At 37.5% G+C, this 18,050-nt stretch overlaps 1 protein-coding gene across 2 annotated transcripts in view; it reads right to left on the reverse strand.

The window, feature by feature from the left end:
• LOC127422526 (membrane-associated phosphatidylinositol transfer protein 3-like) overlaps nucleotides 1–16,722 on the reverse strand; it is a 209,006-nt gene extending 192,284 nt beyond the window's left edge. For both annotated transcript variants that reach the window (XR_007894193.1, XM_051666122.1), the window contains exon 1: nucleotides 16,418–16,722. Coding sequence is in view for 1 of the 2 variants with exons in the window: in XM_051666122.1 (XP_051522082.1) it covers nucleotides 16,418–16,442 (25 nt within the window). In the remaining variant the exon portion in view is untranslated. The remainder of the gene's footprint in view (nucleotides 1–16,417) is intronic.
• Between the last annotated feature and the right edge of the window lie 1,328 nt (nucleotides 16,723–18,050).

The raw sequence follows: 18,050 nt of genomic DNA on the forward strand, positions 1-18,050 counted from the left end.
GGTAGAGTTCAATGAAGCTGTCAGCTGAGGACATGTGAGGCATCTATTTCTCAAACTAGAGACTCTGATGTACTTATCCTCTTGTTTAGTTGTACATCTGGCCTTCCACATCTCTTTCTGTCCTTGTTAGAGCCTGTTGTCCTTTGTCTTTGAAGACTGTAGTATACACCTTTGTATGAAATCTTTAGTTTTGTGGCAAATTCAAGCACTGTATAGCCTTCATTCCTCAAAACAATGATTGACCGACGAGTTTCTAGAGAAAGCAGTTATTTGTCTTAAGACAAATGTTTTTGTGAAACATCTTATGTACTTTTGCACAGTACTGTATATACATACATTTGAAGTTAGAAGTTTACATACACTTAGGCCAGAAAAGCCTCGACGTCCTTAGGCTGTTTGAAGAGCCTTTGTACTGCACCCTCAGGATCGGCAGGTAGATCATCTTGAAGCCAATTCCCCTCTCGAGGAGCCGCTTCTTCAGTGCCAAATGCTTGCCTTTTCCGAGAAACCGCCGCTAAGAAATCCTTGTAAATGGAAATAGTGTGGCGATTTTAGAGTAGTTGACCAACAGCACGCGCGGCTTGTAAAATGTATACTTTGTCTTGAAAATTATGACGTTTTACAATCATCGCTCGGGGTCTCTCACCCGCAGTGGGGCGACGTGCTACAGCGCGGTGTGCATGGTCAATCTTCACCTGGCCATTCTGAAAGGTACACTCGGTAACTTTGGTCTTTGTGTCATCTTGGACTTGCACTGACACCTAGCGGCTTGGATGCAGCATAATTTAAAATCAATCGTTTTCAGTTTCAGATGTCATTGTAGAAATTTAGTATTCACAGTCAGCCATGATTACTTTAATCAATGAGTGAAAGTGTTAAATAACAGGATGGTTACTGAGTAGTATTCGGCTGGTCCTGTGATTCTAACATGGCAGCCCTCATGTACGGGCCCTCTCCATGTAGAATAAAACCATTTTTATTACTGTTACTGATATGACTGGTGTCTTCATTTTAATGTGAGTGTTCATGATTTCCTACATATACTGCAAAATTGCAATTCATGTCTTTAGGAGTTCAACATTTTAAATGAGGAAAAAACCTTTAAAGTCGATGTTCAACAAAGTAGGTAGCCAGGATTTGAGAAACAAAACTGGGTTCATACCTCATACCCTCCTCACCCTCTGACAGGACAATTATTCTGATGTTGCACCGTCTGTTTCTGTTTTCCAAATCATCCAGCTTCTCAAGGGCCGCATCTAAACTCCTTTTAATCTCGGCAAGCTCGGCATTGTCTTTCGTGACAGAATCTTCCACCAGGGCTATGCGCGCTTCCGCTTCAGTAACACAGGTTTCCACCTCTGCTATATGTGCTGTGGCTGCTGATAATTTCTCCAACACAGGATCAATTTTATTTCGAGTGCCCTGTCGATGCCTGACAAGACTTCGGAGGTTTTTCGCTTTACAAGCATGGCGACCTCGCAAGCAGCCATTGTCACGTCCTCCATTTTTGATGGTGAGCACGCACTCAGCTCTGAGACAGGTAACGTCAATGGTCTTCTTTTTCTAAGTGAGCAATTTAAGTTACGTCTTTCTCTGACATCACTTACACCATCCGCAACTATAATGATGCAATTTAGGGTTAATACGGAGGCTGCTACAATGAAAAACTAAAAGGTTCCAATGGAGCTCAGCAATAGCATGCCTACTCCGCCGTTTGCGTCACGTGACCCCCAACTCAAATACTAAACTATTTTTAATTGAATTAACAGGATTCACATTTATGCTTTTAAACCCTCTGGAATGCTGCCCTGGTTTACTTCCATTGTAAGTGTGTTACCAAACTAAATTATTTTCTGTGGTAATCAAAATTATGCCTTAGATGTTGCTGACAGAGCTGTGCATACTGAAACTGGAATGTTCAAAAAGCTTGTATATGGAAGTGTATAGATAATATACAGTATATGTAAGATTCAGAAAACATCAGAAAGCAAAGGTTAATGACACTATAAAAACAATAATTGATCCTAAGGACCGCTTTGAGATCGTAACGGTATAAAAAATAAAAATGGGTTCACCAACTCAATTAATTGTCATACATAAGCGATGGTAATCAAATGCAGAGAGGTCAAAGAAACATACACCATTTTGTTTTAAATACTTTGATGGAGATTAAATGCTTTTTCCTTTGGGATCGAGGCGGGCACAGGGGGACTGTTTCATTAATGCAATCTAAACATTGAAGAATGGCTTTTAAAGCTTTGTTAAACAGATTTATAGAGGAGATAAAGAGGTGCAGATTAGTTTGATTGAGGGAGTCCAGTGAGGCCTGTCTTCAGTGAGAATGAATATAACCCTGGCTCCTGCACTAAAGCATCTCTAATTGAGTCTATTCAGCATCCACATTTCTAATCAAATTCTTCTATAATTCACCCTGGAATGAAGGCTTTGGGAAAGGTTTATATTTTGGCTAAGGATGAACACATTAGGAAACATCAATGCCATCAAGCAGCAACAGAGGTGGTCATGGTTATGCAAGCTATAATCAAAGTAATATTATCAACCATTGCATAGCTGCACTGAGATGGATTTTATAACAAATTGCATAGTTTGGCTGGCTGCAGACTCATGCAGCTGATGCTTTTGCACTAAAACAGCAACACAATAAATCTGAGTAGAGGATGCACTTGAGCCATGAAATCGATACCTGTCTCATGAATGATACATTTTTGAAAAGCCAACACATTTCCTCTGGTTCCTTAAAAGCCAAAGAACAAATGGTTTGGCCGGCTTCCTCAAAGTCAGGAGAGCATGTGCATTTTTCTTTTTTTTCTTTTTTTTAATTTTTTTTATTGCTTTATCAACTAAAGACGGATTAATTGAAATGTAATGCATACTGAAAGTATTTATTTAAAAACACTCTATGCTCTCTCTCAAATTGAGCTCTTGAGGTCAGAAAACATACTATACGCAAGTTCACAAAGGCAGACAAATGTCTTTTGTGTTATTCAGGTAGCTATCTACAGTGGTACAATATCATGTTTAACTAATTTTAACAATTTAACTACCTTGCAACAAGCATTTAAAGGGATAGTTCACCCAAAAATGAAAATTCTCTCATTTTCTCACCCTCATGTTCTCCCAGATGTGTATGACTTTATTCTGTAGAACACACACACACACACAAGGATTTCAGAAGAATATCTCAGCTCTGTTGGTCATCACAATGCAAGTGAATGGTGACCAGAACTCAAAAGGTCCAAAAGTCATATGGATTACTTTTCTGCTGCCTATATATGAATTTTTGCAGAAATTCAAATGCACCATAACCAGTTAAAATCCAAGTAAAATGTAAAATCCATTTAACTTTAAAAAGTTAAATTCCATAACATTTTTAGATTGAGTTGTAGTGAATATGATTTTCAGAGTTATGAGTGCTGGGTTAGGGATCGTGATTGGGGTCAATATCTATCGAAGTGTGATACGTCTACTCTCCAAGGAGGCAGCACGGTACAAAAATGCCATTTTCTTCACAGCACTTATGACACGACTCACTAAAAGACTGGTTCTTAATCAAAAATTGTATCTCTTCTAGATAGGAGCTTTTCTCCAGCCATCTCACTGTTCTCTCTTTCTTTAATCTTATATCTCACTCTATGCCTCTTATACTTTCTCCCTTTTTTTTTTCTAACCCTCAATTCCTTCCTCTTCCTCATCATGTTATCCACACACTCAATAAGCTTCCCTACCATTTTACTCATCTGCTCATCAACCTCTAGAGGCAAGTGCTGAGGCAAAGGCCATTATGGCATAAATAGCCTCACATTGATTTGCTGGAATCACAAGCTATGCATTTGCAGCCCTGCTTGCATTCCCCCGCCACTCATGGTGCACGTGTGTGTGTGTGTGTGTGTGTGTGTGTGTGTGTGTGTCCAACTGATGATCCTGATGAACCTAACTGCCAGTGTTAAAAAAACTCTACATTTCCATATGGATCTCACTATGTGCACTGGGTCAGTGTCATGCTGGAAAACAAAAGGGCTCTCCTCAAACTGTTGCCACAAAGTTGGAAGCACACAATTCTCTAGAATATCATTTCATTCCATTGCATTAATATTTGTCTAAATTAATAAAACCAGTTAATTACAACGGGCTGTCCACATACTTTTACCAATGTAGTGTATCTATACCTGATTTCTATGACAAAGAAAGGAGGTGAGTTATAATAGCATTCTTGTCTGGAACTAATGTTTTCACAGATGACAAATCTCCATCCATCACACAATTGAACACTTGGACTGAGGATTGTTTATCTAAAGAAAACAAGCAATCACCTCTCAATCAGTAACAGTATTTCACAAAATTAATCCGCTCACTCTGGTGATACACACTAAAGGAAGGAGTATCCCTTAAAGAATGTGGATTCTTGTATTTCCACAGCATATGTGCCATGCGGCTAGTAAAAACCTCCGTTTGGCAGCTCAAAGCAGTGCGCCGCACACACTGTGAAACAGCACATATGTCACAGTTGCACCAAAAACACTGGTGTAATAAATAACTTAGCATTACAGTGCAGAACTGTGATATGGCTAGCCTAAAAGACCAAAAACCAAAAGCTGATGCTGCCAGAAAATGCAATTGCTGACAGTGACTAAATAAAAAAAAAAAAATAAATAAAAATGTTCAATGTACATTTTAAATTGTGGTAAATGTATCCACACAAATTACACCATTTCAACAAAAAATATTAATTGAAAAAAATTTGTAGTAGTCTGGTATGAACTTAAATTCATTTTATTATGCCAACTAGATGCAATGAAAATGAGAAGGCCTGGACGAGATTCAAACTTAGGTCGCCATCACTTGTACACAGCTACACAACGCATCAGACCACTGCACTGCCTATATTTCTCAGACAAAATCAGTTTACTTTGACATACTACTACTACTACATTAAATTACTACATAATTCAACATTTCAATACACTAAGTTTTTTCTCTTTACAATTTATAAGCTATTGATTGTTTTTCTGCTATTTAAAAATAAATAACCATATTTTAATATATATAAGAGGCCTAAATTAAGTCAACTACATGGATGGTTGATGTTAGATTGAAAATAATGCTTGAAACAATTTCCAATGTGTCTGCGTCGGTCTGGATCTGGATATCTGTACATCTGATTATGGCTAAGGAAAATTATTTATGCATTCTCAATGCAAATGGATTGAGGAAAATGTTCTATAATTGTGTTGAATTCTCAATTTAATTAACGAAACCGAACAAGCAGGAAAATATTTTTTGGTGTGCGTGTACGCTGAACATTTATTTTTATTTTTTTTGTGGGGATGGTAATATAGCAGAAAAGATCTAGTACTTTCTCCATTAAATAACTTAGTTCAAGCGTGAACTTGAAAATATTCAGTAAATTCTACATTTGTACTCCGTTTTAACATTAAAGCTCTAGCTCCTAAGTAAATATTATTTAGGACTGTTTGATACATTTACAACCATTTGCATATAAATGTTTATTCAAATGTTTGTTAAAAAGTAATTTTAAGTACCATCAAATCAGATTTTTAAGTAAAACAGTCTTTTAACTGAAATGTTTAGGTTAGATTTACTCACTTTATTCAATACTATGTCATGAGGTTAAGTATATTTTACATAATTTTCTTAATTAAAATGTACTAGAAAACAACTGTATGCAAAAACTTGGAAAATACATTTTAAGTAAGTCTTACTAGTCATTTTTAGTGTGTGCAGTACAGGCATATGAAGTAGGCTGTGTTGAGTAAAAAGGGTACAGTTGCTTATAATGCAACAACGAGAAGCAAAGGTGAGTCTAAAATATTTAGCACATGGAAAAAAACACAGTGGACAAACCTCATGCAGGGTCACAGTATCAAGAGGGGATTGAGAATAAACTGCAGCATAGGAACAGAGCCTCTTCACTGAGTTACTTAAGTCAAATTAAAAAGAAAAACGTCACTTTTGTCAAAGCACAGCTGAGAAGCAAAAAGGAAGTGATGCTGCAAAACGCATGAGCACAGAAAGCTCGTTCAGCGGGACATTAATTGTGCCTTTACATAGAGGAAATGCAAACACAAAACTTTAGATGTTCTGCAAACCAGACAGTGCTGTCGTCTTGCTTGCAAGTTGTGATCAGTTCGTCATCTCATTCTCCACTTAGGCGGGGCTGTTCAAACAAGCACGTCTGCACACGGTATCTCTGTGACAGGGCATCATATTTAAAGGTGCTCTCTGAAACTGAGGAAATCAGGGTTCCTCTGTTAAGTAGTTTCATCCATGACTTATTCCTTTTTGATCATGTCATTGATTCTATGCTGTTAAAAGTGAAGTGTGCAATTTTTTCTGTTCAAACACTTTCTCCTATACCAGCTTAATATACAGTAACAATTATAAGCAATTCTGGGCTGATTTCCCCATAAAGTGTAAACACTGTGGCGCTATCAAAACAGTGCTATGTTTAAGTATCCCAACCAGCCCATTTCCACAACCAATTGCTTTAGTTTGGGGTGGGACTGTCTGATTTTGCATCCAATGAGTTCATGAAACCTATTTGAAAACAATCATTACATCTGCTGTCACTACTGGCAAAGTAATCACTAACTTCAACTTTAAATTATTTTTATTACTACATTTGAATTAAATTCTCATGTAATCCAAAACAACATGCCGCCAAAAGCAACAAAAGTTCAAGACAGAATTAAATCAATAACAGATTCATTAAAAGCAGATGTTTGAAAAGAAAACTCATCTACTTAAAACGTCCAACTATATCTCCTGGTTAATGATGCCACATTGTAGGCTCACATCTCATATTTTCATTGGATCAAAATAACAATTAAAAAAAAGAGACAAAACTGCAGTAATACAGACGGTCATGAAAGGCTGTCATTCTCTCTTTCTCTCTAAAGACCGCAGGGTAGCAGAGAGTCTGTCACTGCCTCGTGTGCAAGGCTATTTTTAGCACAGCGCTCTTTCCAAATAATTGTGCAAGTTCGCTAGAACACAATCATTATGGAGAGAAACTGAAATCGGCCTTAAATTGTTATATTTGTAACAGGGTGTCAGGTAGGATGAGACCATTTTATTCACGCCTAAGGCTGGAAACACAAGCACGAATGAGACATGTATGCTTTATTGTTTCTCTCAGGAGAGCTGAAACAGGTAAGACTGGGAACATCTCTACTTCGTTAAAATACAGAGTGACACTTTTTTACTGATATCTGTCAGGTTTAAGGTTTCCTCCTGTTGATACACTGAATTAGTTTAGAATGCTCTTGTGACGTACCCAAGGGAAACCTGCCACCACTTGCCATAGTTTCACATTCCAAACTGACAGTAAAATGAACAGGCACACTATGTCGTAACCCCAAAACTAATCTCACTTCCAGCAATAACATGTGGTCTACAAACTGTAATTTTACTATCCTTACTAATGTTCATATTATCAGATTTTCTTCCCTTACCTACTTGTTTACTTTACAAGGATATTTCTACAGTCCAAGATTTACTTAAATCTTGATGTTATCTGATATTATCATGTTCTGCAAGATACAATCTAGTAGAGGTTTGTTTAACTTTATTCTTAAAGGTCAACACAGTGACCAATAAATAAAGTAAACAGCAAGAGAAATGTCAGATTTTTACAAGTTTTTCTTTTCTTGTTTACAGATTTTTGACTCTATAGGTCAAGTCTGTTAAATCGTGAAATAACTGCAATTTAATGCACCCGCACTACTTAGTTAACTGAAAAATTAAGTTTTATTAGATTTGAACTCAGATCTCCATGACCTTGTTACCAAATGCTTTCCTTTAGACCATCTACAGATAACAATAATGGGGATTTTTCTATGTATTTGCAGTTTTTTTTTTTTTAGTCCCAGTCCATCCCTGACAACCAGACATGCTGGTAATACTCCTATTCACACACTAGCTATTTAATAATTAGAGCTGTCAAAATTAAATGCGATTCATTTAAAAAGTTTAACGCGTTCATTTTTCTTTATCACGATTACTGCATTTACCGTTAATACAGCATAAACAAGCATAAAAACTGGTTGGGAGGGTGGAACCTTTGCAATGTATCCACCCGAAGTCATTACACTTACACACACACACACCACAAACACACACAGCAGTAATTCAATGTCAGTGATAAAGTGATGGGGAAAGGAGCTCTTAACACTATTTGTTGTACAAAACAAGCCCAGATGGGACTTGTGACAAAAAGTACTTTTCAGCCCAAGTAAGGTGCATTTTTAAGAAACACACCAAGTCTTAACTAAAACCAAAACACAGAATGAGATGTTTTTGTCTGCAAGTGCATTTCATGTGGAGTTCAAAGCAGCACTTGACACTGGCGCAGACACCCTGATGCAAATCATGAACGTGGCTTCACGATTGCTGTAACAAAGCGGATAGACACAGTCTGCCGGTTGATTTATTTTGTGAAGGATGAGAGTTTAAGAGATTTAATGGCCACTGCAATGAATATACAACTTTGGAAAACATTTAATGTTGTATTTTATACTGTGGAAGAATTTGTTTGGAAAATGTTAATAATAGGGGTGCACCGGGGCCTGGGTAGCTCAGTGGTAAAATACGCTGGCTAACACCCCTGGAGTTCGCTAGCTTGCTAGTTAGAATCCCAAGGCGTGCTGAGTGACTCCAGCCAGGTCTCCTAAGCAACCAAATTGGCCCGGTTGCTAGGGAGGGTAGAGTCACATGGGGTAAACTCCTCATGGTCGCTATAATGTGATTCGTTCTCAGTGGGGCGCGTGGGGAGTTGAGCGTGGTTGCCGCGGTGGGTGGCGTGAAGCCTCCACACGCGATATGTCTCCATGGCAACGCGCTCAACAAGCCACGTGATAAGATGCGCGGGTTGACTGTCTCAGACGCGGAGGCAACTGGGATTCGTCCTCCACCACCCGGACTGAGGCGAATCACTATGCGACCACAAGGACTTAAAAGCACATTTGGAATGCCCAATTCCCAATTGGGAGAAAAAGGGGAAAAATAAAAATAAATAAATAAATAAATAAATAAATAACAGGGGTGTGCCGATCGGTCGGCCACCGATCTAAATCAGCCAATCTTCGTCTCAAGTCTGTGATCGCAATCGGCCGATCGTGCCTAGAATCAGGACTGATCTTTTTGCAGCACACAGGGAATCACACATACACAGCTACTCTAATGAATGAGTGCTATCTCAGCCCTTGATGCATGACAGTGTAGCTTCTGGAGGGTGAATTGTTGGCAATTCTAAGTATTCACAAATTTAAATGAATATGCAGGTTTGTTTTTAAAAATGTGTAAGAATTACATGTGTATGAATATTAAGTTGCCCATTTTCTACGGTAGTAATTCTGACTCGCTGCACTGTGAGCACGGAGAGGATAAAGAGACTGCAAATGGGTATAAAACTAATTAAACAACAAATAAACATGCATATACAAATCTGAGTATACGTGATGTAACGTGAGTCATGACAATCAGACATTGTGTTGAGCAATAGAGACTGTTTGAGCGATCATGAGCACTTTCAGTTTCACTCCCTCAATATGCTCATTCGTTGTGTCAATCAAACATGCAAGTTCTCCAGGTGCTCTCAATATCTCATCAGTCACTTAATAAGGCATTATATTGTTACATATTGTTTTGTTTTCTTTCCTAAGAAGGAAATAAATGCATTTAGACAGGGAAAGATGTATATTTAGAATCTAATTTCAGCACTTTCAAAATGCGATTAATCGCGATTAACTACAAAAAAATTATGCGATTAATCATGATTAAAAAATGTAATCGACTGATAGCACTAATAATAAAACATTCTTAATGTAGTATACCCTAAGCAAAACAGCTTTGATGTTAATATATAGGCCTAGTATAATACTATAATCAATTTAATAGTTTTTGTGGCACATCTCACAAGCAGTTTGTTTCTCACAAATGTAAAAATTTGACAATGGCGACAAAAAAAAATTGACACATTTTTTTTGTTGTCGAATAGTCGTTTGATGTCATTTAACACAACATGAGATCACATTAAACTCTAATGGTGATGCGCGAGAGCAGCACTGCAAGAATTACACAGCTCACAGTCCAGATGCACTCTAAACTTTCCAAACAGCTTCAGGTGATTGCAAAGTATGAGGGAATTATACAAAAATAACAAATAAGTAAATACAGAAGCACTCAGTTATATTTAATGCATTATAGCTTAATTAAAGTTCAAATAATAAGGAAGCAGGTCATGTAAATAACTACAAACTACGAAACTGGCATTTCTCTGTGCGGTCAGTGCCTCTTCTATGAGTTGCGCGAAGTGTCCCAATCTAAGGGGGAGAGATTGAAACTGCATCCGGCTGAGGCACACTCTGGCATGGGGACACTCATCCCTCGAGCACACGCGCTTGCTGCAGCTCGTGACTTGTTGTATCATAATCCAGTATACGTGTCACTGTGCATTTCTTATCATGAAGAAAACTTGCAATACGCAGCTTTATTAATAGGAGAGAGGTTTTTTTTTTTTTTTTGAGTTAAAGATGGATTGAAATGAACAGAATGGTGAGAGAGGGTAGTCTTTGCCCCATTATGCACTGCAACAAAATACGTTTTTGATTTGTTTTTGGCTTGTTTTCCAATATAAATATTTAAAATTCATTTAAAACAACATACATTTTCTTTAGCAGCTATACTGCAGAAGAAAAATAGTTATCTGGGAATGTTGAATATAATATAAAAATACAAATTTTTAAAAATATCTAAAAATCCTTTAAAAAAAAAGATGCACTCACCTGATAAGCAGCATATAAGATATTTAGACTTGCTTTTAGAGACTAGATCTTGAATATAAGTATATTTTGTCTTTACTGCACTAGCAGAAGTATGACCAAGTGAAAAAAAAAAACACTTTTATACAAAATACACTTATATTTGTCTTTTAAAGCAAGTCTAAATATCTTATATGCTGCTTCTCAAGTCAATTTATTTTTAGACTATTTTAAATGGAAAACAAGACAAAACACTTGATAATAGGATTTTTGCAGTGCTTTAATTCAGTGAATGTCATTTAGAGGCATTTTTAAAAGATGATTTTGTCCACTTTATTGTTAGCAAGGACGTTTAATACAGCCTTTTAAGTCAGGGCACAAGCTGACTAGTTGGTTAAGAGCTTATGATTAATCGTTGCAACAATCGCCAGAATAGTCGAATAATCGTTCTAATAATCATTAGATTAGTTGATTATCAAAATAATCATTAGTTGCAGCCCTAATGTATGGTGAGCTATTATGTTTGGCTTAGTCACAAATTCAAGAGTTATCAAGTAGCAAAAGCTGAATTATCAGATCTGTGACAAAAACAAACCACAAAACAATGCAAACGTTTGAGGACAGCTAATGTTTGATGATCTGAGTCTCTCAATCTGACAGTCACAGACATACTGTACAGCTTACTATTGACTGAAACGCCATTACACAGATATAGTCGTAATAACTTCAATTTAAATGCCCATAAAAACAGATCAGTGAGAAACAAAGCAACAGGAAAAACAAGAGAGACAAAAATGTTTCTCATTTGAATGTACCTCACAGTCACTCCACCATGGAAAAACACCTTGGCTGAGGTGCACGTTAATTGGTTTGGCAAAAACAAGCAAACTTGTGAATTAATCTTGCTATTGCAAACAACACAATCAGCATTCCTAGTTTTTATTCTCAACTCTAGCAAGCCTTGATAACTGACACACAAAAACTGCTCAATTATCTGCCACTAAAAGATCACTTCCTGAGTGGTCGAGACTAAATATAAACCACTGGATATATTACTTTTGCATGTACATATATGAAGCATGTCACAGTAACTTACTAGACCTACTCATTTAAAAAAATCAAGAGGACGTCACAAAAAAAACCCATTCCCAGCGTTGAGGTGTATTTGGAATCATTTAAAGAGAGACCTTCGGCAGGATTTGCATTTCAATACTTGAATTTCCCATTCAGCTCACTAAATTATGCCTTCCAAGAACCTCATTTTCAGAAGAACATTTTCTGAGAAAGGCAAGGCAGATGGGTTAAGCACACAATAAAATTAACTTTGTGCAGTGGGAATTCGTATGCCTTTTTTACAAACACACAAAGCTAGACTTAAAGACAAACATGACATGGTTTGACTTGCTGGAACTGCTTAGAATTAAGGGTAGGAAGATTTGAAGCACTTTAGGACTCTTCTGCTGAGGGCATGCACTTTGAATGAAATGAACTGTGGCTCCTGCACCTAATTGCAGATGACAGGATAAATCCTGATATTGATTGAATGTTCTGCTCACTGGTGTCCTGACCTGTAGTGAATGAGCATGATCTCCATAATCTATAGCAACAAATGGATGATTAACAGCCTTTAAAATAAATTTAGCTAATGCATATGGCAAATCTAAAATCCTGAAATTCCATAACACTAAACAGGCATCCATCAAGAATCGTTGCTATTTAACATATAAATTAACTCAACCAAATACTTAGTGTTGATGGACTGCTACTTCTGATGAACTAATAACAATCCAGTGGTGACGTAGATCTGTCCAATTTCTGCTTGTCTAATTCACTGAGCTCTTTGATGTGATGCCGATACGACATACTCGACCGGACCATGGCGGAAGCAATCATGCATAATTGACAACAACACTGATTCGGTGACTGAGGATCTTATGAGCGCTCTGGAATATAAGCAAGCCAACCAAACCAAAGGAATAGCAAGAATCCCCTCTACAAAAACAAATACTAACCTCCTACATTTCCGCAATTATCTTCTTGGTCTGTATACAGTACTGTGCAAAGGTTTTAGGCAAAAATGTTGCATAGTGAGGATGTCTTCAAATATAATGAAATAAATAGTTTTCATTTATCAATTAACGTCATACAAAGACCAGTAAACATAAAGCTAAATCAATATTTGGTGTAACCACCTTTACCTTCAAAACAGCACCAATTCTCCTAGGTACACCTGGAAACAGTTTTTCTTGGTTGTTGGCAGATAGGATGTTCCAAGTTTATTGGAGAATTTGCCACAGTTCTTCAGTCTATTTTAGCTGTCTCAATTGCTTCTGTCAGTGGGGGGCTCTGTCACCATGCCATCTGTTGCAGGGCTCCCTGTTCTTCTATTCTATTCTATTTGCAAAAGAGTCTATGTTTGGGAGTCTAAAACGTATATTTCTTATTGACACACTAAAACTGAAAATATAAATAACCATCTTAAGAAATGTTTTTGTGAAGCATCTTATATGCATAAGACTTTTACACAGCAATGTATATACTGGAAAAGGAATCAAATGTATGCACAAAACAGCTTATTAGCAGTCTACAGATTTAATCTCCATCCAACAAATGGAAACTGCTCTACTTAGGCCTATATGGAAAACAATATCCATGACATAGCTGTCACCTGTTATTATAGGGAGTTTAAAGGGATAGTTCACCCAAAAATTACAATTGTCTTCATTTACTCACCCACATGCCATCACAGATGTTTTCTTTTTTCTGCAGAACACAAATGAAGATTTTAGAAGAATATCTCAGCTCTGTAGGTCCTCACAATGCAAGATTTATGTACCAACATTTTTAAGGTCCAAAAAGCATATAAAGGCAGCATAAAAGTAATCCATATGACTCCAGTGGCTTCAGAAGTGATTTAATAGGTGTGGGTGAGACACAGATCAATATTTAAGACCTTTTTTACAATTAATTCCCACCTTCACTTTCCCATTCTTCTTCTTTTGGGCAGGGAGGAGAATTTATAGTAAAGGACTATTGATCTGTTTCTCACTCACACCTATCATATCGCTTCTGAAGACATGGATTTAACCACTGGAGTCATTTAGATTACTTTTATGCTGCCTTTGTGTGCTTTTATGACCTTGAAAGTTCTGGTCACCATTCACTTACAGTGTATATACTACAGAGCTGAGGTATTCTAAAAACCTTTGTGTTCAGCAGAAGAAAGTAAGTCATACACATTTGGGATGGCATGAGGATGAGTTAATGATAAGTCAATTTTCATTTTTGGGTGAACTATCCCTTTAACAGACATTCAGAATGTGTTTTTATGCATATGATTCTGTAAGCTTCAGATCCTAACAAACCACTTAAAAACTGTGAACATAAGAAAAAGCTTATGACTGTAAGCTTTGAACAGACCGACAGGATAAATCCTAAGCTTGATCTTATGTTCTTTGTACCAGTGTCCCGACCAGCTTGATCTCACATAAAATTCGTGTGTGCCGATTTTTTAGCTGAAATCGGTATACGTTGACCGAATTTGAAAATACTGCCTCCAGAGGCTAAAGCGGTAAGTGTTTCAGAGCATATAAACAAGTGTGACATCCATTTATATCCGGGAGGTCGCCAGAAGCCAGTTCTAAAAAATAATTGTTTTCAGCTGAACAGGGTGTAAAACAGTGAAGAGAAATGCAGTATAGTAATAGTAGAGACAAAATGCAATGTTAGGGATAAAAATACAACCTCCTTATCACACTCGTGATTGTTTATACAAATGTGATTACTTCCTCGTTTGAATGGGGATTAAACTGTGGTCTCCCATGCAACTGACAAAATGTGCTAACAGTCATGCCACAAGGGAAAGTAATTGTTGTTGAGCCGTTCCAAATATGTCCGATGGGAGATAGGGCATGTCAATGAGTCAGCATACTGTTGCCGATCCTAGAGTACCGGAACTTTCGGAAACAGCATGCTGACTTCCCGTGTGATCATGTTGGTCCAGACTTCTAGTGACTGCACATGATCTACATAATCATGTATGAAAATGAGCACATTTTACTAGGAAAATTGTTTTAGATATAGCCAGCAGAACAACTATCCACCAAAGCAGAGCCAATGTGTATCAAATTATCAATAAACTTATTAAAAAACTGCAAAGCACCACATTAACTGACAACCATCATTCAGAACTGTAAGATGCAAAGTTTATGTTTCCTTCCATATCAATAATTGCTTTGACATGTCAGACTGAGTATCCTGCCATAAACAGATTAAATTGGATGTACTCATGCAGAGATGTTCAGGGCAGACCCTCGGCTGCCAGCCCTAGACTCAAAGCAATCATGTCAGTGTGTCCCACACAATAAAGGCTGTCTTGAATAGAGTAGAGACCATCAGCTCATCTCTCCTTTCAGCCTCTTTCAACCAATACAATGAAGGGAGGGTCTTGAACTAACTAAAAGTACTTCCAAATAAATGATCAGTCTAAACTTTAATCTTCATCTAAATCAAATTTACTACACTGAGAGTTGACCAGCCCAGGATCCCCCCTTAAAGGGATAGTTCACCCAAAAATGAAAATTGTGTCATCATTGACTCACCCTCATGTTCCAAATCCATGACTTTCTTTACTCTGTGGAACTCAAAATAAGATGTTAGGCAGAATTTTAGCCACCATTCACGTTCATTGCATCTTTTTTCCATACAATCAAAGTGAATGATGACGAGGCTAAGATTTTGCCTTACATATCCTATAGTGTTCTATGGAGGAAAGAATGTGATATGGATTTTGGTACAACATGATGGGATATTCAGATTCATTTTGGGATAAACTATTTCTTTAAGTTTTGAATTAGAAAACGATGTAGTGCAGACCATACAGGAGACACACAGAAAGCCAAACATCTCACTCTATTGACTTTCTATGTGGTGCATGCATCTATGGCTCGCAGGTTTTTGAAGATATGAGAAGATTTTGTTTCATTTTTAAGTTGAATTCAAATTATCTTATATATACTGTATATTATTACTCAAGTGCTTATTAAAGTCAAAGATGAATCAAACAGTCATAAGCTACCATCATCTGCAGAAACAAATAATCAGATCAGTTTTATAGCTAGAATTATTTAACAACACAGATATCTGTATAAGGTAATCTTCAACTTGTACTGTAATAATGCATGACTTGAGACTTTAGACATTTCCATATTCTTTTTATATTATTTCTAACACTATTTTAAGACAATATTCACAACCCCAAATCTACAGTTCCTAATACAATTCATCTAGAAGACAGATTTGCAAACTGAACATGTTTAGATCAACGAAGTAGGAGACATATGACATGAAGCAAACACTTGGTCGTTCTCGCAAAACCAAGTGACCTGCCTTTCTAGACAGCATTGACGTACGATGCCCAAAAATGCTGTCTAGCTAAGCAACTCACTAGGTTTGGAAACAGCCCTGGACCATCACACGCATTCCAACAGACTGACGCGGAAAGTGAACACAGCAAACTGACTGTCCACTATTTTTCTACCTGTAATTCTGCAGCTGCACGTCAATTCTGAACATGTCACATAAAGATTACATTCAGACAACACAAATATATCGCTCACCGTTCGCTCTGGTCTCTTTAGCCATGCTGCCCAATGCACTTTTGCACGGTGCGTGTTTTCAATTAGTTTGGACAGTACGCACGTCTCGTATCTCCGTCCTTGTCTGTGCGCGGGGAGGCTGGACGCGGGAGGAGCGATTTAAAGCCTATGCGTGTTTCATGATTGAAGATGCCGTAGAAAAGACACGCGAAGGTGGGAGTATCCATTAACGCCGAGGCGGGTCCTTGTGTTGAAGTCAGCACGGACTTGGAGCTGTTTGTGAGTGCAGACTTTGCTGTTGTCCTCTCTCCTCCTGTTGAGCTCAAGGTCTGATGTTCGACTGCCTCCAGTGGCTCTGTGCGAGCCGTGTGTGTTGCAGCACAACGTTAAAACAACGTTGGAACGAACTTAGAAAACGCCAAGCGCGTTAACGCAGTGTTCAGACCTCCGGCTGTCACATGTTAGATCGCTATTTATTAATTTATGTCATGCAATATTAACAAAATTTTTTTTTTTTTTTTTTTTTGAGAAGAAGAAAATAGCCAATCAGTGCTAGCAAGGCAGCCATAATATATGCCAAAGTTTTATGTAAGCTTATATTTTGGTCTTTGGTTATTGGTAAATAAAATGGCAACAGTGCCACCTAAAAGGTGCTGCAAGCGAAATAAATTTTATTATATATTTATTTATTTATTTATTTTTATGCCACGCATAAAATATCAACAGTAGCCTACTTGACATATGGGGAATCTATGGAAGCTAAAGAGTCAGGGGAGCGGCCCGCCGATTTTAGGCCAATCAGAAAATTAAACCAATCAGAAATGCACTCTGCCTGTCAATAATTTTGTGCATTCCGGTGGAAAGGCGGGATTTAGTCTGGCAGAAGTTAGCAGATCCTCTTTTTTACTTACTGACGAAGACAATAAGCTTTTATTGCATTTCTCATAAGCGCAAGAACGTGTTCGGTCTGAACGGCCTCTAACAATTAAAGTCAAAGGGAGATTTTCAAAGTTTAATCTTAACTTTCTTTAAAGTGTACAAAGAACAAAAATTGAGAGCACACCTAAGGCTAAATTATCTACAGAGCAGTTTGAATGGAGTCTGCAACATTTATGATATCTTCCAAATTGCAAGTCTGAGTGTCTAGTCTTCCAGCAACACAGTAAATGTGTTTTTCATTCATCTCTGATGTGATCTTAGCTGAACCTGTCACTAAAAGAAGCAGTAGACACAGTTTCCTAAACATTCCCTAGAAACCCTCCAAATCTGCCTTCGTAACACAAAAAGCAGAAGCAAAGCAGAGGTACCACAGGTGCTGTCCTTGCCCACTGGCAAATTTAATAACTATACTGTGAAGACAAAAGGGTTTGTGCAGTTGAAACCAGAAACATAAATATCTTCAACCTCCCAATGGCAGTATATATCTGTATTCATGTGGTAAGATGACTGCAAAATGTACACTTGTTCATAAATCATGATGTTGTGACCCTTCCTCAGGCCTTTAATAACTGATTCCGTCACAGTACATCCAACAGCAGTTTGGATGATTAATGTAAGGTTGTAATCAACATAAAATATCAGCCTTGTGCTAGCTGTCACACTAATTGGAAGAAAAGGTCACAAAATCAAGGCCAAGTGCTCTAGAGCTTAACAG

Source organism: Myxocyprinus asiaticus, chromosome 31, assembly GCF_019703515.2.
Source record: "Myxocyprinus asiaticus isolate MX2 ecotype Aquarium Trade chromosome 31, UBuf_Myxa_2, whole genome shotgun sequence".
Classification (NCBI taxonomy): Eukaryota; Metazoa; Chordata; class Actinopteri; order Cypriniformes; family Catostomidae; genus Myxocyprinus; species Myxocyprinus asiaticus.